General features: G+C 41.2%; 1 protein-coding gene across 2 annotated transcripts in view; it reads left to right on the forward strand.

Annotated features, from left to right (window-relative positions):
• LOC124017584 (small conductance calcium-activated potassium channel protein 2-like) overlaps positions 1-22230 on the forward strand; it is a 64172-nt gene that overhangs the window by 37294 nt on the left and 4648 nt on the right. Inside the window, exons 3-7 of one of the 2 annotated variants that reach the window (XM_046332782.1) lie at positions 1245-1340; positions 1939-2357; positions 13988-14129; positions 14388-14498; positions 21308-21435. In XM_046332782.1, the coding sequence (XP_046188738.1) occupies positions 1245-1340; positions 1939-2357; positions 13988-14129; positions 14388-14498; positions 21308-21435 (896 nt within the window). The remainder of the gene's footprint in view (positions 1-1244; positions 1341-1938; positions 2358-13987; positions 14130-14387; positions 14499-21307; positions 21436-22230) is intronic. The other variant, XM_046332783.1, reaches the window with a different exon arrangement.

Here is a 22230-nt window from a genome sequence, read left to right on the forward strand (position 1 = left end):
CTTACATTCTAATGCATGCTTCCTTGACCCCACCCCAAGAGAGCATATCAATATCCATTTACAACGACTTAGACGCCTGAGGGCCTTGACAACCTAGTAATGGGCAGCTTTTACAATCGCTAGTGACATTTATGAATGATTCCCGTTGTTGTTTTTGTCGCTGTTGTCAGGATCGTGACTACAACCCCACGTCATTACCATAACACATTTTACTCCCCACCACTATTACAGCTGATTTATCAAATTGCTTTTTACCCACAGAGGGAACTCGAGTAGTGCAGGCCCTCATTCCAAAGATCTATGATTCCTTTATATGCGTTGCAGCTCTAGCATCCAAACGACCAATTCATCACTCGCACCACTCATCTAGGGTCACGTCTTGCTAATGCCAGGATATGCACAACAGAACTGCGCCGTAGAAATCTGAAATCAACATGCTTTGCCCACCATTTTTTATATTTAACTAGGCAAGTCAGTTAAGAACTAATTCTGATTTACAACAAAAGCTTAGGGACAGTGGGTTAACTACCTTGTTCAGGGGCAGAACAACAGATTTTTACCTTGTCGGCTTGGGGATCTGCTCTATGAACCTTGTGGTTACTGGCCCAACACTAACCACTAGGCTACCTGCTCTAACCAGTAGGCTACCTGCTCTAACCACTAGGCTACCTGATCTAACCACTAGGCTACCTGCTCTAACCACTAGGCTACCTGCTCTAACCACTAGGCTACCTGCTCTAACCACTAGGCTACCTGCTCTAACCACTTGGTTACCTGCTCTAACCACTTGGTTACCTGTTCTAACCACTAGTCTACCTGCTCTAACCAGTAGGCTACCTGCTCTAACCACTAGGCTACCTGCTCTAACCACAAGGCTACCTGCTCTAACCACTAGGCTACCTGCTCTAACCACTAGTCTACCTGCTCTAACAACTAGGCTACCTGCTCTAACCACTAGGCTACCTGCTCTAACCACTAGGCTACCTGCTCTAACCACTAGGCTACCTGCCACCCCATTAAGACTGCTTGAGACTGATTGACACAGGTGAAGATTTATTAGGCAGTTTATATGAATGCTTTTAGGTATGACCCAGGTATGACCACTCTTCTGAAAGTCAACATAGGTTCTACACGAATCATCAATAAAGAACTAAATATATTGTTCATATATTTTCTGTATTTATGTTTGTCGTCAATATTACTGTCTCTAAAAAAATATTTTATGTCTTTGTCTCTCACTGCAGGAATCTTCGTACTCATTTGCACTGAAATGCCTTATCAGCCTTTCCACTGTTATATTGCTTGGTCTTATAATAATGTACCATGCCCGGGAAATCCAGGTGAGTCGAAACAATGGAACAATGTTGCAGGAAATACCATTTCATTATCCCGTCATTTATGTGGTGGTGTGGTGATTGCCTGAATTGCTCGAAAATTACATTTCATGGATGCAGTAATGCATGCAGTGTAATTGAGTAGGATTATCTTATTGCATTGATTATGATGCCTATTATTAATAAATCGTAATATTTGAAGTTTTTTTATAGATTTTTTTTAGGATTCAACCATTACACAGGTCAGCTTAATTGGGCACATTAGATATTTTACTGTCCTTCTTCAGTTGATTGATGATATTTACAGAGAAATTGTGAGACAACAATGCAATGTACTCTCAACAAGGTGCCCTCTGGTACTTATTTTAAGACCATATTTTAAATAAGGAGGGGCGTCTATTAAATATTTGATCACGTTTGTACGGTCTAAAAACCTGGCATAAAGCTAAGCACGGTGGAGCAATGTGTACCCACACTGCAGTAAAAAACTACCTGCTTATATAATTACCTGGTAAATGCATGGGTTTAGCACCGCATCTGTTTAGTGGGACCAACGAAGACGGTCAAATAAAGCATAACCGAGCTATTTTGTGCTCCTCTCCAGCTGTTCATGGTGGACAATGGGGCGGACGACTGGAGGATAGCCATGACGTACGAGCGCATCTTCTTCATCGTGCTGGAGCTGCTGGTGTGCGCCATCCACCCCATCCCGGGCCATTACCGCTTCACGTGGACGGCGCGGATCGCCTTCACCTACACGCCATCGACGGCCAATGCCGACGTGGACATCATCCTCTCCATTCCCATGTTCTTGCGCCTCTACCTGATCGGCCGCGTCATGCTGCTCCACAGCAAGCTCTTCACGGACGCCTCGTCGCGCAGCATCGGCGCCCTCAACAAGATCAACTTCAATACGCGCTTCGTCATGAAGACCCTCATGACCATCTGCCCCGGCACCGTGCTGCTTGTCTTCAGCATCTCCTCCTGGATCATTGCCGCCTGGACGGTGCGCGTCTGCGAGAGGTAAACAACAGCTAGGGAGTTCCCTAGAGAGGGAAAACCTCTGCCGCACGCCACAGAAACGCACGCCCAACCGCTGTGCACTGTGTGTGTCGGCACTCCCCTGTCTCTCTTTCTCCCTCAGTCTCATTTTCTGTTATCGGTGTCCTGTTGTGTTATTCCCCCACCCCACCACACACACACAAACACACACTACTGACTGAGTGAGAGAGAAAAACATGAGTTTCATTAGCTCAGCGATCACTACACGAGTCCCTACTCCTTGTTTTTATGCTATTTTAGCAGCTTTTCCATAATTCATGAGTGTCTAATTGTTTGTTTGCTGAATGGTTTGTTTTGGTAATGCTGAGCAGCCCCAAGGATCCCCGTTCCCTCCAAAACTGCACATCAGGCTTTATCTCAAGGGGGCGGTGGGGATTCTCACAGATTCTCAGAGAAAAGGGAGGAGGCAGGGAAGAGCGTACTTTTTTTTCAGAACCCGCGCTTTATGCCGAGAAAATTTGAAGTTTATAATTTATTTGATGTTAAGTTGTTTAGTTTGTAGGGACTGAGGGAGGTGGGATGGGTTGACGTCAGCTCCCGTAAGACTCGTTATGAGAAAAGGGCTGCAAGTCAAAAAGTCAAAGAGACAAATCAGTCAACAGGAATGCTCACTGTCAGTCTGTCATGTTGTCAGTCAGTCTTTCGGTCAGTTGCTCTCCTACGTCTTGCCTGCTTTTTTATTTTATTTTCTCCCTTTCCCTCACACTTCCTCCCGTACATCCTCCCTCTGTTAACACCACTAACAAATTCCCCCTGCACCCTCGAGCCATAGGGTCCAGCAGAGAAAAGAGTGTTTGACCTTTGGGTCCACCTCCACATGAAAAAGGAAAGCAGTAGGGTGAGGCGCAACTCGCATCCTAGTTCACCAAGTAGTTTTGTTGGCACACATTCAAAAGAACACTCGATTCATCATAGTCTACAGGAACGAATAGCGTTTTGCTGAAATTACTTGCATGACACCATTTTAAAGTGGTACTGTCACAAGGATGGACATACTGGTATTTAAGTCTTATTTTAACAATGAGAGATACATGTGTTGCCAAATACAATGGAAATCATGAATCAAAAGTATGGATGGCATTGTTGATGGTGTTTTATCTGTCTAGTAATTTCCCAACACTACAAAGGAAAACCATAAAACCACAGAGAAATGTCACCAAGCTCTTTAGTAAATATTTAACGGTATCTATGGTACTACGGATATGTATGGTACTTGAGCCCAACATGCGGCTGGGGTCAACAAAATAGAGTGGCTAATAGGGTCAGGAGAAATGATATCCCCATCACCACTCCGTGCCAAACTAGTCCGCAGCAGTGCATGTTATGAGACAGTCCAATTATGGGTTCAATTTGAAAGTAACATGTTTACGTGTGTTTGGGTGTGTATGTGTTTGTCTTGTGTGTGTGTGTCTATAATGTTATGTTGTATTTTCTATTTCCCCATTATGCTGCTCCATAGGGATACCATGTGAGTTCTCGCTCTCTAGTGGAAAACGCATCATTTTGCACCGAGCTGGCGCCACTGCTGCCCTGAGTGGGGGAGGGAGGGAGGGGGGGGGGGCAGCCACCCCCCAAAAACTGCTATCCTTTCCAAACAGAGTATGGCAAAGGAGGACTAGGTATTTCCCTATTAGCTGGCATGAATGTGGCACCTATATATATACATAAATATATAAAAAATAAAATAAAAATGTGATCAGAAAAAAAAACATCCTGGCTTTTAGTGGCTAGGAGCATAGGGGAAACCTATGATTTGAACAGCACTTTGAACCAAACGTCTCTTTCTAAACTGTTTTATGGTAGCAAAAAGGAGGAGGAGGAGGCGGAGGTGGAGGGAATTTGTGTTAAAAATGGAGCAGCTCCTTCAAGTCACCTTCACGAGCAAGCCTGAGAACAATTCTCGTTTAAAAAAAATGTATTCCTTATGTAATTGTTATAGATCTATAATGTGCCCACTCTTTCTAGCATATACTTCAAACATTTTGCTGAGGAACAAAAGCTTTTTAGTCCTTTGGGTTCACACACATTACCATTTCATTATGTGTCTCCCCTCACAGAATTGATTGAGTGATGTCATAATGGTTAGGTATTCAACAGGCTTTTGTCACTTTTTACCAGCTGATTCAGTTTGCTCTAGACGTGGCAAAGGAAATTCATCTGAGATAAATATTCACACAAGACATCCGTGCTTATTTGAGGTGAAAATAAATGTCAAGTCATTTGTCTGGTCAACATCGATAGTGTGGATTTGAGCTTGATTTGGACACATTTGTTAACCAAAGTTCTAACATTTAACCATATTATAATAACCCCATTAAGTCATAAACATTAGATGAAAAGCTCTACAGCTAGGATGGGAAATAGTGAGAGTGTTGCTATGCATTCTAGCACAGTTTCAAAAATGGAGTCATGAGGAGATTGTTTTCTTCGAGGCAAAGGCAGTGTCTCCAGTTCGAGGTTTCAAAACATGGATTGAGTGATCACCCATGAAACAGCATGGGAGTCTTCATGTTTACTGCTCTCGATCACATCATTCCAACTCACCCAAAAAAGAGGCGCTTGTTTTCCAAAGTGCTGGGTGTGAGTTAGGAAATGAATCTGCTGGTGCGCTGTTACATTGGCCACGCTCCTGAGCCAAAAGGGCAGAACGATGTGAGATTGGACAAGCACAGAGTCTATTTGCAATACACCTAGATGGGGGGGAAGGGTTGACACATGGTGGGAGGAGGGAAGGGGTGGGTGGCGGAGTTGGCAGGAATCGTGACAGTACAGTAGATGGAACCACTGCTGGTCACTGCAGCTCCACAGCTCCCTACTTTATCTAAGCTCCTCAGTCTTTTGGCTTTCCTATCAAACTCCCTCCCTTTTACGTCATGATCCTTTATGGATATCCTCCTAGTGTAACCATCTAACGTGGCATGCTTGCAGTTTTTCCTCATCCTCCCCACTTATTTCTCTTTCCTTATCCATAACCAGCAGGCCTAATCCAGTCAGAACTCAGATACACTTGCATGCCTTGCCTGTCTCCCTTCCGGTCCTATCTCTTCTCTCCAACTCTCTCTCCCTCACTCTCTCTCACTCTGAAAACGAGGCTTCTTCGAGGCTACATGAGACCGTTGTTTTTCTTCTCGGTCTCCCTTTGGACCTCTGGCCATGTAACAAGCTTTGGAAAGTCAGGAGACTTTCCCTTGCCACAGATGAACAGGGTTGAGTTACTAGCCTGATATTACTGATGTTACTGACTGATATCCAGTGTGTGTTGTTGTCACTCGGTCAAAAGATACAGTTCACAGCAAGGGTGGAATCCTAATTTGAGATACATGTGTGCTTGAACTTGAACTTTCACGACAACTCAAAAGTTTTGTGTAAATCACACATTTGTGTTTGGGTAAAAAGTTCACGTTCTGTGAACTTTTCTCAAGTTTGGATTTGGCTGTTAATGAAGTACAGGCCATATCCTGACTTGAGAGATGTGTGTGAAACTTTGAAATTCCACAAAGATTTCATGAAGGATATGTGGGTCTGTTCAAGTTTGCTCGTATGCAGCTCAGGCTCAGAAATGGCCCTCTTGGATTCATTTGCCTAGCCTTTCATAAACTCTCAACATGTTCTCATTATGTGGTGATGTAACATTTAACTCCACGCACACAAACTGAACATACTGTATGTTGTGAGAAAGATGGTCCAGGTAAACTTCTAGACCTTCAAGAGAAGTTATTCTGAGTTGTATTTTGTGTACTATTGGAGTATACCCCCACTCTCTGTATTTATCATGCCATTGATATTCCATGCAGTATTATTACTGACAATGGACAAGCTTGACCTAACAACATTCCGAAACATGGAGGATGTTTATGTTTGTCAAAGTTAGCTTTTGTAGTCACTACACTACTTTTACATGAGGCTATACACAAGCTTTCCTCTTCAGGCCAAACTTGCTGCTTGAAGGAGATATGTTCTGTGTTGTCTTGTGCCATCTGATTCTTTTGCTTGGTTTTCTCATTTTTTTGGTTGCGTTTCCTGTGGTATGGCTTGTTTCGTTTGCGGCGTAATGAGACTTAGTTTCAAATATATTTTATTACAATTTCGTTCAGTAAATGGTCATGAAAAGAGAGAATTTCTAGAATGCTTGAAATGATTGCTAGAATCCTTGTGGAGTGCTTGCTTTGCATTTTGGCTTGATGTGCAAACACAATTAGGATTAAACTCGACTGCAAACCTATCTGTATATGTTTACTGCCGTTGACATCCTCCCCTCTTACATTTCAACATATTTGTCCCAAAATAATCTAGGTGGGACCAAGTCATTATTATTTGAGTCACAAGCATGTCTCAAGTGTCAAGGTCCAAATCTCAAGTTGAGTCACAAGTAAAACGGGCGACTCCCAAGTCAAGTCCAAGTTGTGCATTCTAAGAGCAAGTCAAGTCAGGTCATACGTTTTTTTCAAGTCAAGTGAAGAAAATTCTATACAGGCAATGACTTGTTCAACTACACATAGTTGTCTTCAACACACTTTGATTATGCAATAATACATTTTAACAAACATTTCTAAATGCAAGCTACAATAGTAAATGATTAATTTCAAGCAATTTTGAAATACTAAAAGACTGGTAGGCCTATGCTAGTAATTGTTGTGTGATGCCCCATTGCTGGTGAGCTTGCAAAGTAAACAGTTCATTTTCTTGATCAGCAAACAATTTCTGAAGATGCATATTTCTTCTCTCCCTGCAATTTGAAGTTTGCGCTGCACCCGATCATATAGCTCTACAGCAAATCAGCAATCTGTTCACTAGCTCAGTGGTTTTCAAGCTTCTTGACCTTCGATCCCAAAAAATGAGTGGTTCAAAAGCTTGCAGCCTACGCACGCGCACACAGGGTAAACTCCAGCGCAAAATCGCTATGCAAATGTAGCCTGTCATTTCAGCCATAAACGGTGAAAAAAGCAAGATACAGAAATAAACTGTGTTTTACATCTGCATTTTGAGCTGAAAGTCTTTAATGTTAGCAGTTAATATCAACTGGGGATATCATGTCACATTGTCACTCCTATGAAGTAGGATCATATGGCCTACCTGCAATGATGTTTATAAACCATGGATCGCTGATGCTATGTATTGGCCACCGAGAGGCTTTGAAGCCACAGGTCGGCCATATTGGCACTCCCCAGTAAAAGGATTCCTCCATAGAAATGAATTAAATGTTTCAAAGACAAAATTACAAATCCCTAAAATTGTAGTGGGGACAGTAACATTAGTAATAAAAAAAGTATAATTTTTTATATTACATTTATATTTTTAGCTCACATAATCTAATTTAAAAGTATGTATTAAAGTGTCTGTAATATAACACGTGGCAAAAAATACTGCTTGCTGCTCCATATACAGTATTGTGTCCACAATTGCCGGTTAAACCCGTTTTTCTCAATTTCAGGTTTAATCAGACTTGCATGCAGCATGCCATACAAGCAACAAATAATGCTTTATTTGGCATTATCATTGTCTACTGTGTAATGTTGTCTTTATACTGTATTACAATTATTTCCAACCAATCTTTTTGGTAAATGTATATATGTTACATTTTATTACTGCATAGAACTGACAACAGGATTTTGGGAAGTTTTGACTCCTCATGACTGAGAGAGGCCTTTTGATTTTATCTCTTGTTCATGAAATCCCTCCAATAGCTTAGAGGACGCATTGTCAGTTATTGCTACTGTATATCCCCGGGACAAACCATCTGTCTCTTGCATGAGCTCATCCAAACATGGTGAGAGAGGGAGATAAAGAAAGCTGGGGGAGATGACCAGGGTTAAAAGACTAGATGACACAAAGAGGAAAAAGCAGCCCACGGCCATATCACTGCATCCATTTTTAACCCATTCCCATCAGGGATGAGTTGTGTACTTCCAACCTGATCTATACCTAAATCTGTCTCCCTCCATATGTTACGTATGGTATGTTTTCATTTATGGATGTCCATCATCCATTTCATGAGATGTTATGAAACACAATTCGTATGATGTTACGAATTGCAATTAGTACAATATGTTACGAATTTACAATACGTATGATATGTTACAAATTCCTATTTGTTGTGGCTAATGTTAGTTAGGTGGCTAACTGGCTAATGCTAACGTTAGCTAGGGTAGGGGTAGGGTAAGGGTTAGCTAACATGATAAGAATTTGCAAAGTAGCTCAAAAGTAGTAAGTAGTTGCAAAGTTGCTAATTAGCTAAAATGCTAAAGTGGTCTCTGAAGAGATTTGAACACATAACCTTTGGGTTGCTAGACATTCACGTTTTATGCCCCCATCCACCCTCCTTTTGTTTTTGCCTTAAAGGGATACTTCAGGATTTTGGCAATAAAGCCCTTTATCTACTTCTATTTTTATGTCTCTGCATCTAGTATGAAGGAAGTTAGAGGTAGTTTCCAAGCCAATGCTAACTAGCATTAGCACAATGACTGGAGGTCTATGGTATCTACAAGCTTGCTAGCAGGTACCAATAGACTTCCATTCATTGCGCTAACGCTGGTTAGTAATTGCACTAACACTAGTTAGCAACTTCCATCAAACTTTGCACAGAGGCATACACTGGTTCATTTTACTGTGGAAATAGATGAAGGACTTCATTGCCAAAATTCTGAGGTATGTAACCATACCAAATGTAACTTACTGTATATTGTACTAATTTGAGTGTCCCAGATTTACATTTATTATGTTACATCTAGTCTATGAGACAAGGCTGGTACTTCAACACCACCCAGGACAGTGATGTTGTTTATGACAATTACGTTCTTCAATGGTCTCTTTTGTGTTGGCTGATGCGGTAGATATATGGTGATGTCACAGGTTAGGTTGTTTTCAACAGTGTGAATCAACTGATATTCCCATATTCACATGTTCTAAAGCCCTTTTTTGAAGGTGTATTTATATCTAGTTTTCTCAGTTGTGTGTACTTGCAAATAGAGTTGCTGACGAAGTAAGGAAATGCAGAATTTTTTGATGGAGTGATCATACAAACAATGAAAGGTCTATAACAAAAGGATGTTTTGAAAGCCTACTTCTATGGGATATTTTGCAAGGGTGGGAGACATTTTATTTTAGACAATTCCAATTGTCTCGCACTAGGTCGAAAGTGGTGCCAGCTCTTCTCCATGCTATGCCAACACTACACAGTATATTGAGAGCTTCTAAATGCCATCAATTGGTTCTGCTTCCGTAGCTTCTGGTGCCCACATCACTGTAGTCTATGGACATTTGTCCATTTGTGTCCTTTTCAAGAGTCATAGATTTTTTTGTGAAAACCTACCTACAGTTCTGTACCCCCCCCCCCCCACACACACAAAAAGAAAATGTACTTCCACACCCAACGTAGTCCAGCCTTAAATGTTGAGATTCACAATAAGATGTATTCTTAAAGCAAACATATCCCGATACAGAGAAACATACACTGTGCAATGTTATACCATTACGGAAATTGAGAACCCTCTAGCAACCTCTCGCATTGTGTAATGCTCTAACCACTTTCACCAGCCTGGAATCATTTGGACACTACGGCATTTAAAATACTCCTCCTACAAAGGCGTCACTGGTGCCGTCAAGAGCATCCATGCAATTTGAGACAGTTCCTGTGTGCAAACAACACATCGACCCAACCCCCGATGAACCGAGCTGATTGAGTGGAACAAACAATTAACACGACGTAGAAGCAAGTCACTTTTAAATGACATATTTCACCTCTGCTTTGCTACTTAACTTCACATTAATCAGAGGGTAAAATAGGAATCCATGTATTATGTTGACGGACGACTTCCATCAGGTTCTGTCACATAATTTGTGACCTGGAATGACTCATGTCTCTGCCCGTTTTAAATCGTAGATTGTCTAAAATGAGCAAATTAGTCACTATTGCGGCCCCCTTCCTTGCTCCAAAGCCTTGTCAGACGGCATGCTACTGAAGGCGAAGAGTCCAGGGGAAAGAGACAGGGACGTCAAAAACATTGAGCTACTTAATGCGTTTTTACAGCTGCTTGCAGATAAAACACTGTCTAAGTAAATATTCGACCCCCATCCAACTTGACAATATTAAGATATTTGTCAAGGATGGTTTTCATTTCTAAATAGATCTCAGGCTTTGTTGTCGCTCTCTTTGCTCTCAATATACTGGCTTTTCAGCATGCAGGATGCCTGCATGGTATTGTATAGACTTGCTTTTTTTGCATGCCATACGGTGGCTTGAACCCACACTATTCACTCTGAGGAAAAAAGGATCATGTTGTTTTTCCTGACATTGAGCATGAAACCAGAGTTGAGTTAAGCAGATAAGAGTTTAGCAGCTGCTGAAGGCATGACCAGTTGGTTAATGAAAGTGAACTGTCTAGGAGGAGATGTTTTAAGAAGCCTTTTTTTTGAGGAAACTCGTAGTTCATCTGCCCCAGCTGTTCCAAACTCTATTTCTGCCTTGAATAGGTGGAATTGTTCCGGCCATTTGAATTCCACATACTGGGTCACAACTGCATAATCGAGGCATTAGCATATTCCTAATTGGTATAACAAGGGTCCCTTTCGGATAAAATCTCTGCGAGCAGAAAACATCATTCTCTATATCAGGGGCGGACTCAGACCAGAAGTCATCTCTGGCATTTCAAAACATTGGCCCTTTTTCCCCTTAAGGCCCCCGCTATGGCCCATTTATTTCCTTAAGGCTCCCATCATTCGCCAGATAATTCTTATTTTGCACAAAAAAACTTGCAGGTCCACTACATAAAAAATGGACCAGCCCATTTGGCATTTGCTCTATATCCTTAATAGTCACCTTATGTACTTTTGAGAGTTGTTAGTAATCCAATTGTACAATGAGCCTCAGTATTTTAACTCCTCCTAGACAGCTGCTTAGCCAATCAGGAAAATGTTATGTAAAGAAAGGGAGGGTTGGGCTGGATATGCATATTTTGGGACTTTTCTCCACAATGCAAGGGAATGGGAATGTCTTTATCAATGTTCAATCAATGGTATATCTGCTGTGTTTTTGGGAACATATGGCTATCGCATGGTTGTATGCCATTTTGAACAAACCAAAAAATGAAGTGAAGTGACAAAGTTTGAAGGGATGATGTTCATAACCAAACCTTTGTTGGGGTAGTTAAAACTCTTCACATTAGAGATCCAAAGTATTTTTTCCCCTATCATGTTGGAAGAAATGAGAATTGACTCTCCAAAATTATGTCGATGGTCAATTTTATTTTGGTGCATTGATTTTGTATTTGTTGGAGATGAGTGCTGATCAAAATGGTTATAGTATTTTAGAATGCCACTGGTTAGTTTGTATTAAATTCCTGTAAAACTTCAAGTTAATTGCCTGCGGTTCTCATAATGATTAAATGCATAGCTGCATAACTTACTCTGTTACTTCCTCATTCCAATCATCTTGTAATTTCAGGTGTAGGTCTGGATTTATGTCCATTTTTAAATGCTTCTCAATTGAAATCATCTATCTTCTCATGTTGATTGATAGACACTGATACATATATTACAGTGCCTTGCGAAAGTATTCGGCCCCCTTGAACTTTGCGACCTTTTGCCACATTTCAGGCTTCAAACATAAAGATATAAAACTGTATTTTTTTGTGAAGAATCAACAACAAGTGGGACACAATCATGAAGTGGAACGACATTTATTGGATATTTCAAACTTTTTTAACAAATCAAAAACTGAAAAATTGGCCGTGCAAAATTATTCAGCCCCCTTAAGTTAATACTTTGTAGCGCCACCTTTTGCTGCGATTACAGCTGTAAGTCGCTTGGGGTATGTCTCTATCAGTTTTGCACATCGAGAGACTGACATTTTTTCCCATTCCTCCTTGCAAAACAGCCCGAGCTCAGTGAGGTTGGATGGAGAGCATTTGTGAACAGCAGTTTTCAGTTCTTTCCACAGATTCTCGATTGGATTCAGGTCTGGACTTTGACTTGGCCGTTCTAACACCTGGATATGTTTATTTTTTAACCATTCCATTATAGATTTTGCTTTATGTTTTGGATCATTGTCTTGTTGGGAGACAAATCTCCGTCCCAGTCTCAGGTCTTTTGCAGACTCCATCAGGTTTTCTTCCAGAATGGTCCTGTATTCGGCTCCATCCATCTTCCCATCAATTTTAACCATCTTCCCTGTCCCTGCTGAAGAAAAGCAGGCCCAAACCATGATGCTGCCACCACCATGTTTGACAGTGGGGATGGTGTGTTCAGGGTGATGAGCTGTGTTGCTTTTACGCCAAACATAACGTTTTGCATTGTTGCCAAAAAGTTCCATTTTGGTTTCATCTGAACAGAGCACCTTCTTCCACATGTTTGGTGTGTCTCCCAGGTGGCTTGTGGCAAACTTTAAACGACACTTTTTATGGATATCTTTAAGAAATGGCTTTCTTCTTTCCACTCTTCCATAAAGGCCAGATTTGTGCAATATACGACTGATTGTTGTCCTATGGACAGTGTCCCAACTAAGCTGTAGATCTCTGCAGTTCATCCAGAGTGATCATGGGCCTCTTGGCTGCATCTCTGATCAGTCTTCTACTTGTATGAGCTGAAAGTTTAGAGGGACGGCCAGGTCTTGGTAGATTTGCAGTGGTCTGATACTCCTTCCATTTCAATATTATCGCTTGCACAGTGCTCCTTGGGATGTTTAAAGCTTGGGAAATCTTTTTGTATCCAAATCCGGCTTTAAACTTCTTCACAACAGTATCTCGGACCTGCCTGGTGTGTTCCTTGTTCTTCGTGATGCTCTCTGCGCTTTTAATGGACCTCTGAGACTATCACAGTGCAGGTGCATTTATACGGAGACTTGATCACACAGGTGGATTGTATTTATCATCATTAGTCATTTAGGTCAACATTGGATCATTCAGAGATCCTCACTGAACATCTGGAGAGAGTTTGCTGCACTGAAAGTAAAGGGGCTGAATAATTTTGCACGCCCAATTTTTCAGTTTTTGATTTGTTAAAAAAAGTTTGAAATATCCAATAAATGTCGTTCCACTTCATGCTTGTGTCCCACTTGTTGTTGATTCTTCACAAAAAAATACAGTTTAATATCTTTATGTTTGAAGCCTGAAATGTGGCAAAAGGTCGCAAAGTTCAAGGGGGCCGAATACTTTCGCAAGGCACTGTATATGTTCAGTGTTTTGCTGTGGAGAATTCTCAAACCACCATCAGAATTTGATCTGATTCTTTAAAATGATTATAGATATCAATTATGTTTTCCCTTCCTTTTCCATTTCATTTTCATTTGGCTACTCATTGAATGATTGAATGTTGAACTTAGTTTTTTTGTCAATGCGCTGTGGTAAATTATGGTAGTTTGGAATGCAATGGCACAACGTCATAACGTTTGACCATTTTGTTTCCAACATGGATTGGGTGCCTTTTAGATATTTAGTACAGGCATGACCAAAGGTGAAACACTTTGCACATATTGTATAGCTTCTTTAACAGCAACCACCTCTGTTAGTTCATGGCCTCTCCAGCATGCTCAGGTTCCCTTTACAGTATTGGGTGTCACTGATGGGTATCTTCCTCTGTTTCTCTCTTCCTTACTTTAGGTATCATGACACACAGGAAGTGACCAGCAACTTCCTGGGAGCCATGTGGCTCATCTCTATTACCTTCCTCTCCATCGGCTACGGAGACATGGTACCTAACACGTACTGTGGGAAAGGCGTATGTCTGCTTACAGGGATCATGGTATGTTATCGGTCATTGGAAATGAGGTTGTGTGTTTGTTTCATGCACTATTTCATGACTAATAGGCATATTATTCCACATAACAGCCACGTTTGAAATCTGAAAGCTTGTGTTTCTTCAACTTGCTTTATTCTAGAGCAGCTTAACATTTCCTTCCAACGGTCACCACCCATACAGTACTAACACAATGACCCAACTCAGTAGTCACCTTTCAGAGGTTAATTGATTAATGGCCCTGACTATGTTTCTGACCAATAGGGAGCGGGCTGCACTGCGCTGGTGGTCGCCGTGGTAGCCAGGAAGTTGGAGTTGACCAAGGCTGAGAAGCATGTCCACAACTTCATGATGGACACACAACTCTGCAAACGAGTGAGTCACTCACGCTCACGCACTAAAGTAAATGTCACATTACTTACTGTATGGTAGGTTGTCTAAAAATAATACAAGAACTGTCGTTTATGGTTCATGATGGAACATGGTATTAATAACGGTTAAAAAGTACAAACAAATTCATGTCCCTGGTGGTCCTTTGTAGCTCAGTTGGGAGACCATGGCGCATGTAATGAACAGTGGTAAAAAAGTACCCAATTGTCATACTTTTACTAAAGTACAGATAAATTACTTTTACCTCTTAGTCCGCCCCATCCCGGATCCGGGATCGTGACTACAGCCTCAAGCTCATTACCATAACACAAAATTAGCGATTTCTGAAAATTGCAAATTAAATGAAATAAATATGCCTATCCTCAAGCTTATCCTTTTCTTAACAATCCTGTCGTCTCAGATTTTCAAAATATGCTTTAGAACCAGAGAAAATCAAGAATTTGTGTAAGAGTGGTGATAGCTAGCTTAGCATTTAGCGTTAGCATTTAGCACGCAACATTCACAAAAACCAGCAAAGGGATCAAATAAAATAATTTACCTTTGAAGAACTTCAGATGTTTCAATGAGGAGACTCTCAGTTACATAGCAGATGTCCAGTTTTTCCTGAAAGATGCTTGTGTAGGACACAACGTTCAGTTTTGTTACTATGCATTTGGCTACCGAAACTAACCGAAAATTCAGTCACCTAAACGTCAAACTTTTTTCCGAATTAACTCCATAATATCGACTGAAACATGGAAAACGTTGTTTGAATCAATCCTCAAGGTGTTTTGTCATATATCTCTTCATTGAAATCCCTTCCCTGGAAGCGTGCATTCTTCTCTGATTCGGATGGAAAAATACTGGTACCTGACTTTTGCGCACCAATTTCCACGCAGACACCGTGCGGGACACTTGGTAATTGTAGGCTCTTATGGTCAATCTTCCAATGATATGCCTACAAATACGTCACAATGCTGCAGACACCTGGGGGAAACGATAGGAAGTGTCCGTTCATTCCTGTCGCATTCACAGCCATATAAGGAGATCATGGAAAACGTGCCTCCAGAAATCCTGTTGATTTCCTGGTCACTCAAACATCTTGGTTTTGCCTGTAGATTTTGTTCTATGGCACTCACAGTGAAAATCTTTACAGTTCTGGAAACGTCAGAGTGTCTTCTTTCCAAAACTATCAATTCCAAGCATAGTCGAGCATCTTTTCATGACAAAATATTGCGCTTAAAACGGGCATGTCTTTTTATCCAAAAATGAAATACTGCCCCTAGAGTCTTAACAGGTAGAAAATGACTCAAGTAAAACTGGTTTTAAATATACTTAAGTATCACAACTAAGGCTTCATGATTGGTGCAGTGGACTCAGGCACTGCATCGCAATGTTGCGGTGTCACTACAGCCTGGGGTTCAATCCCATAGGTCAGTGCATAATTGGCCCAGCATCGTCCAGGTTAGGGGAGGGTTTGGCCGGGGGTGCTTTTTACTTGGCTCATCGCGCTCTAGCAACTCCTTGTGGTGGGCCAGGCACCTGCAGACTGACTCGGTTGTCAGTTGAACAGTGTTTCCTCCAACACATTGGTGCTTCTGGGTTAAGCTAGCGGGTGTTAAGTGGCTTGGCGGGTTTTGGAGGACGCATGACTTGACCTTCGCCTTTCCTGAGCCCGTTGGGGAATTGCAGTGATGAGACATGATCGTAGTCATGAAATATGTAAATCAAAACATTTCTATAAAGTATCACAAGTAAATTGAATTGCTAAAATATGCTTTAAGTATCAAAAATAAAAATAATTTCAAATGTCTTATATTAAGCAAAACATATGACACCATTCTTGTTTAAAACATTTCCAGATAGCCAGGGTCACACCTCGACTCACAGACATAATTTACAATGAAGCATGTGTGTTTAGTGAGTCCGTCAGCTCAGAGGCAGTAGGGATGACCAGGGAGGAATTGGACCATTTTCCTGTCCTACTAAGCATTCAAAATGTAACAAGTACTTTTGGGTGTCAGAGTAAAAAGTACATTATTTTCTTTAGTAAAAGTAAAAGTTGTCAAAAATATAAATAGTAAAGTAAAGTACAGATTCCCTAAAAAACGACTAAAGTATTTTTTACTTAAGTACTTTACACTACTGGTAATTCCAGGGTAGTGTAAGGTCCTGGGTGTCGTGAGGGTGAAATCAGGCGCAAGAAAGCAGAGTTCAATAAAGTGCTTCTTTAATGCACACAGGGTGAACTATGGTCACCCCACTTTCGGGTGCTCAAACCAAATGCCCCAGACACAGGGAAAGAAAACAGTCTAGCATTAAATACACAAACACGTACATCTATAGCAAACACCAGGGTTACAATAATCAATCCCGCACAAAGAACCAGGCGGGCCGGCTGACTAATAAAGCCTCACTAATTACAATCAACTCAAAACAGGTGTACTCAATAAACACATAAGGAGGGGAAAAAAAGAATCAGTGGCAGCTAGTAGGCCGGCGCCACCCGAGCGGGAAGGGGAGCCACCTTTGGTCGGAGTCGTGACAGGTAGTGGGTTTGATTGCTGGGACAATCCATACGTAAAATGTATTGTTAGGTTCTAATTCTCAGAGTTAAAAAACTTTACAGACATTATGAGCTTAAGCTTAACCAAGTTTATTTTGACCAGAGGATAAATATAGCTGTATTAGACAAAACATGTTTCCACCACAACAAGTATATATACTCCAATTTAGGCACTCCTCCTTCTCTCCAATCCTTACATCAATTATCCTCCGACAGGAAAATGAAGTAATTGGGTAATAAACCATAAGGTTTAAGGGGATCTGACCTGGCCTCAACCCCTCATTTGCCTAATCCACAGATGTCCACCCGTATACCCTATAGGGATCCTGTGACTTCCTCACATCCACTCAGCACATTCCAAAGCCATCTGGCTCCTACAGATAACAATTAACCTTTCTAGTGCTCGACAACATTCAGCTGAAAAGGCAGTGCGCGAAATTCATAAATATTTTTTAGAAATATGTAACTTTCACACATTAACAAGTCCAATACAGCAAATGAAAGATAAACATCTTGTTAAGATTAAAGAACCAGGCGGGCCGGCTGACCCATCGTATCCGATTTCAAAAATGCTTTTCAGCTAAAGCACAACATATGATTATGTAAGGTCATAGCCAAGTCTGAAAAAACACACAGCCATTTTTCCAGCTAAAGATAGGAGTCACAAAAAGAAATATAGATAAAATGAATCACTAACCTTTGATGATCTTCATCAGATGACACTCATAGGACATCATGTTACACAAAAAATGTATGTTTTGTTCGATAATGTGCATATTTATAACCAAAAATCTCAGTTTACATTAGCACCTTACGTGCAGTAATGTTTTGATTCCAAAACATCTGGTGATTTTGCAGAAATACTCATAATAAACATTGATAAAATATACAAGTGTTATTCACAGAATTAAAGATAGACTTCTCCTTAATGCAACCGCTGTGTCAGATTTAAAAAAATCAAGTTTATCTTTAATTCTATGTAAAATATGTATCTTTCATCAAAGTTTATGATGAGTATTCGTGTTATTTGATGTGGTTCTCTGCAATTTCTCCGGATGTTTTGGAGGCATTTCTGAAAATGGTGGCAATGAGGTTTTTGAATATAAATATGAACTTACAAAACATATATGTATTGTGTAACATTGAGTCCTGGGAGTGTAATCTGATGAAGATCGTCAAAGGTTAGTGATTAATTTGATCTATATTTCTGCTTTTTGTGACACCTCTCTTTGGTTGGAAAATGTCTGAATGCTTTCTGTGACACGTTTCTGACCTAACATAATGATATGTTCCGCTTTCGCCGAAACGGCTTTTTGAAATCGGACACTGTGGTTGGATCAACGAGAAGTGTATATTTTAAATGGTGTAAGATACTTGTATGGTTGAGGAATTTTAATTATGAGATTTCTGTTGTTTTGAATTTGGCGCCCTGCAATTTCACTGGCTGTTGGCGAGGTGGGACGCTAGCGTCCCGAATAATCCCAGAGAGGTTAATCTCCACTGTTGCATATCAAAGTAGTGTAGTGGAGGTATACGATTTATTAAGCCTACACAATCGCAAAGCATATATTTACATGCGCTCAGCACACATAGCCAAGTTTCAGAGGAATGTCATCTGCAGGCAGCAAGAGCGCACAGCTCTCAAATGGTTGTCCACGGAGCAGCTCACAGAAGAATGACATCTCTAGCCGGTAGGTAGGAAAGATGTTTCGACTTATATTTACCAGTAAATGCTAACCAAGTCAACAATGGGTATGTAAAAGACGTATTGAAAAGGTTTTGGCCATAGTCTTAGTTATTAGGCTATTTACATTTACATTTAAGTCATTTAGCAGACGCTCTTATCCAGAGCGACTTACAAATTGGTGCATTCACCTTATGACATCCAGTGGAACAGCCACTTTACAATAGTGCATCTAAATATTTTAAGGGGGGGAGGGGGGTGAGAAGGATTACTTTATCCTATCCTAGGTATTCCTTAAAGAGGTGGGGTTTCAGGTGTCTCCGGAAGGTGGTGATTGACTCCGCTGTCCTGGCGTCGTGAGGGAGTTTGTTCCACCATTGGGGAGCCAGAGCAGCGAACAGTTTTGACTGGGCTGAGCGGGAACTGTACTTCCTCAGTGGTAGGGAGGCGAGCAGGCCAGAGGTGGATGAACGCAGTGCCCTTATTTGGGTGTAGGGCCTGATCAGAGCCTGGAGGTACTGAGGTGCCGTTCCCCTCACAGCTCCGTAGGCAAGCACCATGGTCTTGTAGCGGATGCGAGCTTCAACTGGAAGCCAGTGGAGAGAGTGGAGGAGCGGGGTGACGTGAGAGAACTTGGGAAGGTTGAACACTAGACGGGCTGCGGCGTTCTGGATGTATTTGTGATGTGAAATCATGGACACTAGAGAAGCTTAACCAAGTTAAATGTTTCCTAAAGGGTGGCGTCTCCTCCTTATCGCTAGACATTGCATCATTCTTGCTAAACAGGGAGCTAAGTGACATGATCCTTGAACGGTTTCTCCCTTTATCAGTACTGCCACATGCGATCGTGTTCCCTGCACTCAGCCCCTCCCAAGCATCATTATGGCACCCCTCATGTCTCTTTTGTAACTAATGTTCCTATACCTCTGAGTATAACAATGTTCAAAGTTTCACCCCGAATCCAACAGCATGAACATTTCTAAAGGCTTTCCCCTAAAAACTGCTCCAATTAAATGTTGAATACAATGTAGGCCTACCTGACAGAATAATATAACTCTGATTTGTATCAATGGGGAGGACATTTGTTTTGCTCAATTGAATTAAAGGGCAACGACACCCAAAACGTGTGATTTTGAGAGTGAAAATCAGAAAAATCCATAGGAAAACAGGATTTTTAACACAGGACCCACTTCTCCAGGCACCACTACACCACTGCATAGGGCCAATGGAAAGAAAGCAGTCCATTCACTGAGACATAATAAGCCAGTAGGTCCCAATCATAATACAAAAACACAACCATTAGGTTAAGCATCTCCCAGTCGAAATGGACAACTATTACTTCCCATTGCAATTTTTTATTTTTATGTATAGCACATAAAGTAACCAGTGATCTAAAGTGTAAAAAATGTTTTACACACAAGCTATTTTCAAAGAGATGGCTAACAGCATGCAGTAAAGAACACAGTTCCACTCATCAGATGATAATAATTTGAAACTTAACTTCTTGTTGAAAGTTATTCTTGAAAAGGGAGAACCTAACAAATTAGCAACAACATCCTCTTCGATAACACCTGCTGCAGCTGCGGCAAACTAGCCTACAACAAAAGCTAGCCATCTAGACCGTGGGAAAGCTACTGCTCGCTATTGCAGTGACTTGTTGGCCTTCGAGAAGGCAAAAGTTTCCATACTTTCTGTAAAAACGGTCCCACCCATTACAAGTCAATGTGATTGGTTGATTTCGCAGTCACTCCAACATTTTGCCCTAATACAGTTAATGGCAGATGCCTTCTATCAAGCTTTGATGGCCTAGCCAATGGCTCACTTAGCTAGCTAGAATTATCTCCCCAGAGACCACCAAAGTAAAATCCTGATTGGATATTTTTTAAATTCCGTGTTAACCCTTTCCTTTCCAACAAAAATATAAGAGATTAAACCAGAACATTAAACCTTTCTCTTAAAGTGTAGAAGGCCCTAATTGTTTGTGTTTGGGTTAGTGTAAAGGATGTGAAACGGCTAGCTTAGTTAGCGGTGGTGCGCGCTAAATAGCGTTTCATTCGGTGACGTCACTTGCTCTGAGACCTTGAAGCAGTAGTTCCCCTTACTCTGCAAGGGCCGCGGCTTTTGTGGAGCGATGGGTAAACTATGCTTCGTGGGTGACTGTTGTTGATGTGTGCAGAGGGTCCCTGGTTCGTGCCCGGGTATGGGCGAGGGGACGGTCTAAAGTTATACTGTTACATTAGTAAAAATGTGAGTTTATTTTCCCTCAGCATGCTTTTTTTCACCATTCTGAATGTCTAAAGAATCCATATGTTGTTCTGAAATATGAACACAGAAATATTAGACATTTTGAACAAAATTCCAATCATGGTCTTGAATTAGACTCGCATTTTTTTGGTCTCGGTCTCGACTCAGTCTCGCCCTCCTTCCGGTCTTGGTCTTGACAGACTAAATTTGCTCCAGTCTTGTTCTTGAATCAGTCTCGCTTTAGGTGGTCTCGAACACAACACTGCGTGACACCTTGCCAATGTTGTAAGGATTCACATTTGTTTCCTCATTGTTCCGCAGGTAAAGAACACAGCTGCCAATGTACTCAGGGAAACATGGCTCATCTACAAACACACTAAGCTGGTCAAGAAGATAGATCACGCTAAGGTGCGCAAACACCAGCGGAAGTTTCTACAGGCCATCCATCAGTAAGTACCATTTCCAAAAGAATATGACTTCCTTGTAAGCATGCCTGAAGCCTATGTGAACACTTAGTTGTTTTTTTTACCACCTGTTCAAAGTTGTTAAATATATGTTATTGTCTTTGTTATTTGTTGTTGAAGCAGTAGGAAGTAGTGATTTTAGTTGCACTGCTATCATACTAACAGTATTTAGCTGTATTTGTGTATTCCTAACAGCACTCCTAGCCAGCAGCACTACTGGTAGTGTTTGTTATAATGTCCTACTTTTCCTACTCTCGCTGCCATTTCCTGTGACGATATCCTATGTGTTCAGTTAGCAAGTTGTTATTCAATAGTATACAAAAATAACAACACACACACATAAAACACAGCTGCACCTGACACACACACACACACACACACACACACACACACACACACACACACACACACACACACACACACACACACACACACACACACACACACACACACACACACACACACACACACACACACACACACACACACACACACACACACACACACACACACACCATCCTCAGTCTAAACTACAGTGCACTTTAATGGCTCTCCTTCCCCTCTCCTCAACCCTTACCCTGTGCTTACAGTGAGAAGTGTAATGGTTCACTTGTTTCGTGGATGTTGTGGGGTTTAAAACTTTGTATTGTGTTCTGTCTTTGTTTTGCTCTATCACTGCAGAGCTCAGAAGTAAGTTGAGTCTATGTTCCTTCTGTTTCCTCTACATTCTCTCTCTCCATGTCTACGTTTGACATGCATGAACCTTCAAATGCTGGATGC

Source organism: Oncorhynchus gorbuscha, unplaced genomic scaffold, assembly GCF_021184085.1.
Source record: "Oncorhynchus gorbuscha isolate QuinsamMale2020 ecotype Even-year unplaced genomic scaffold, OgorEven_v1.0 Un_scaffold_28:::fragment_2:::debris, whole genome shotgun sequence".
NCBI lineage: Eukaryota > Metazoa > Chordata > Actinopteri > Salmoniformes > Salmonidae > Oncorhynchus > Oncorhynchus gorbuscha.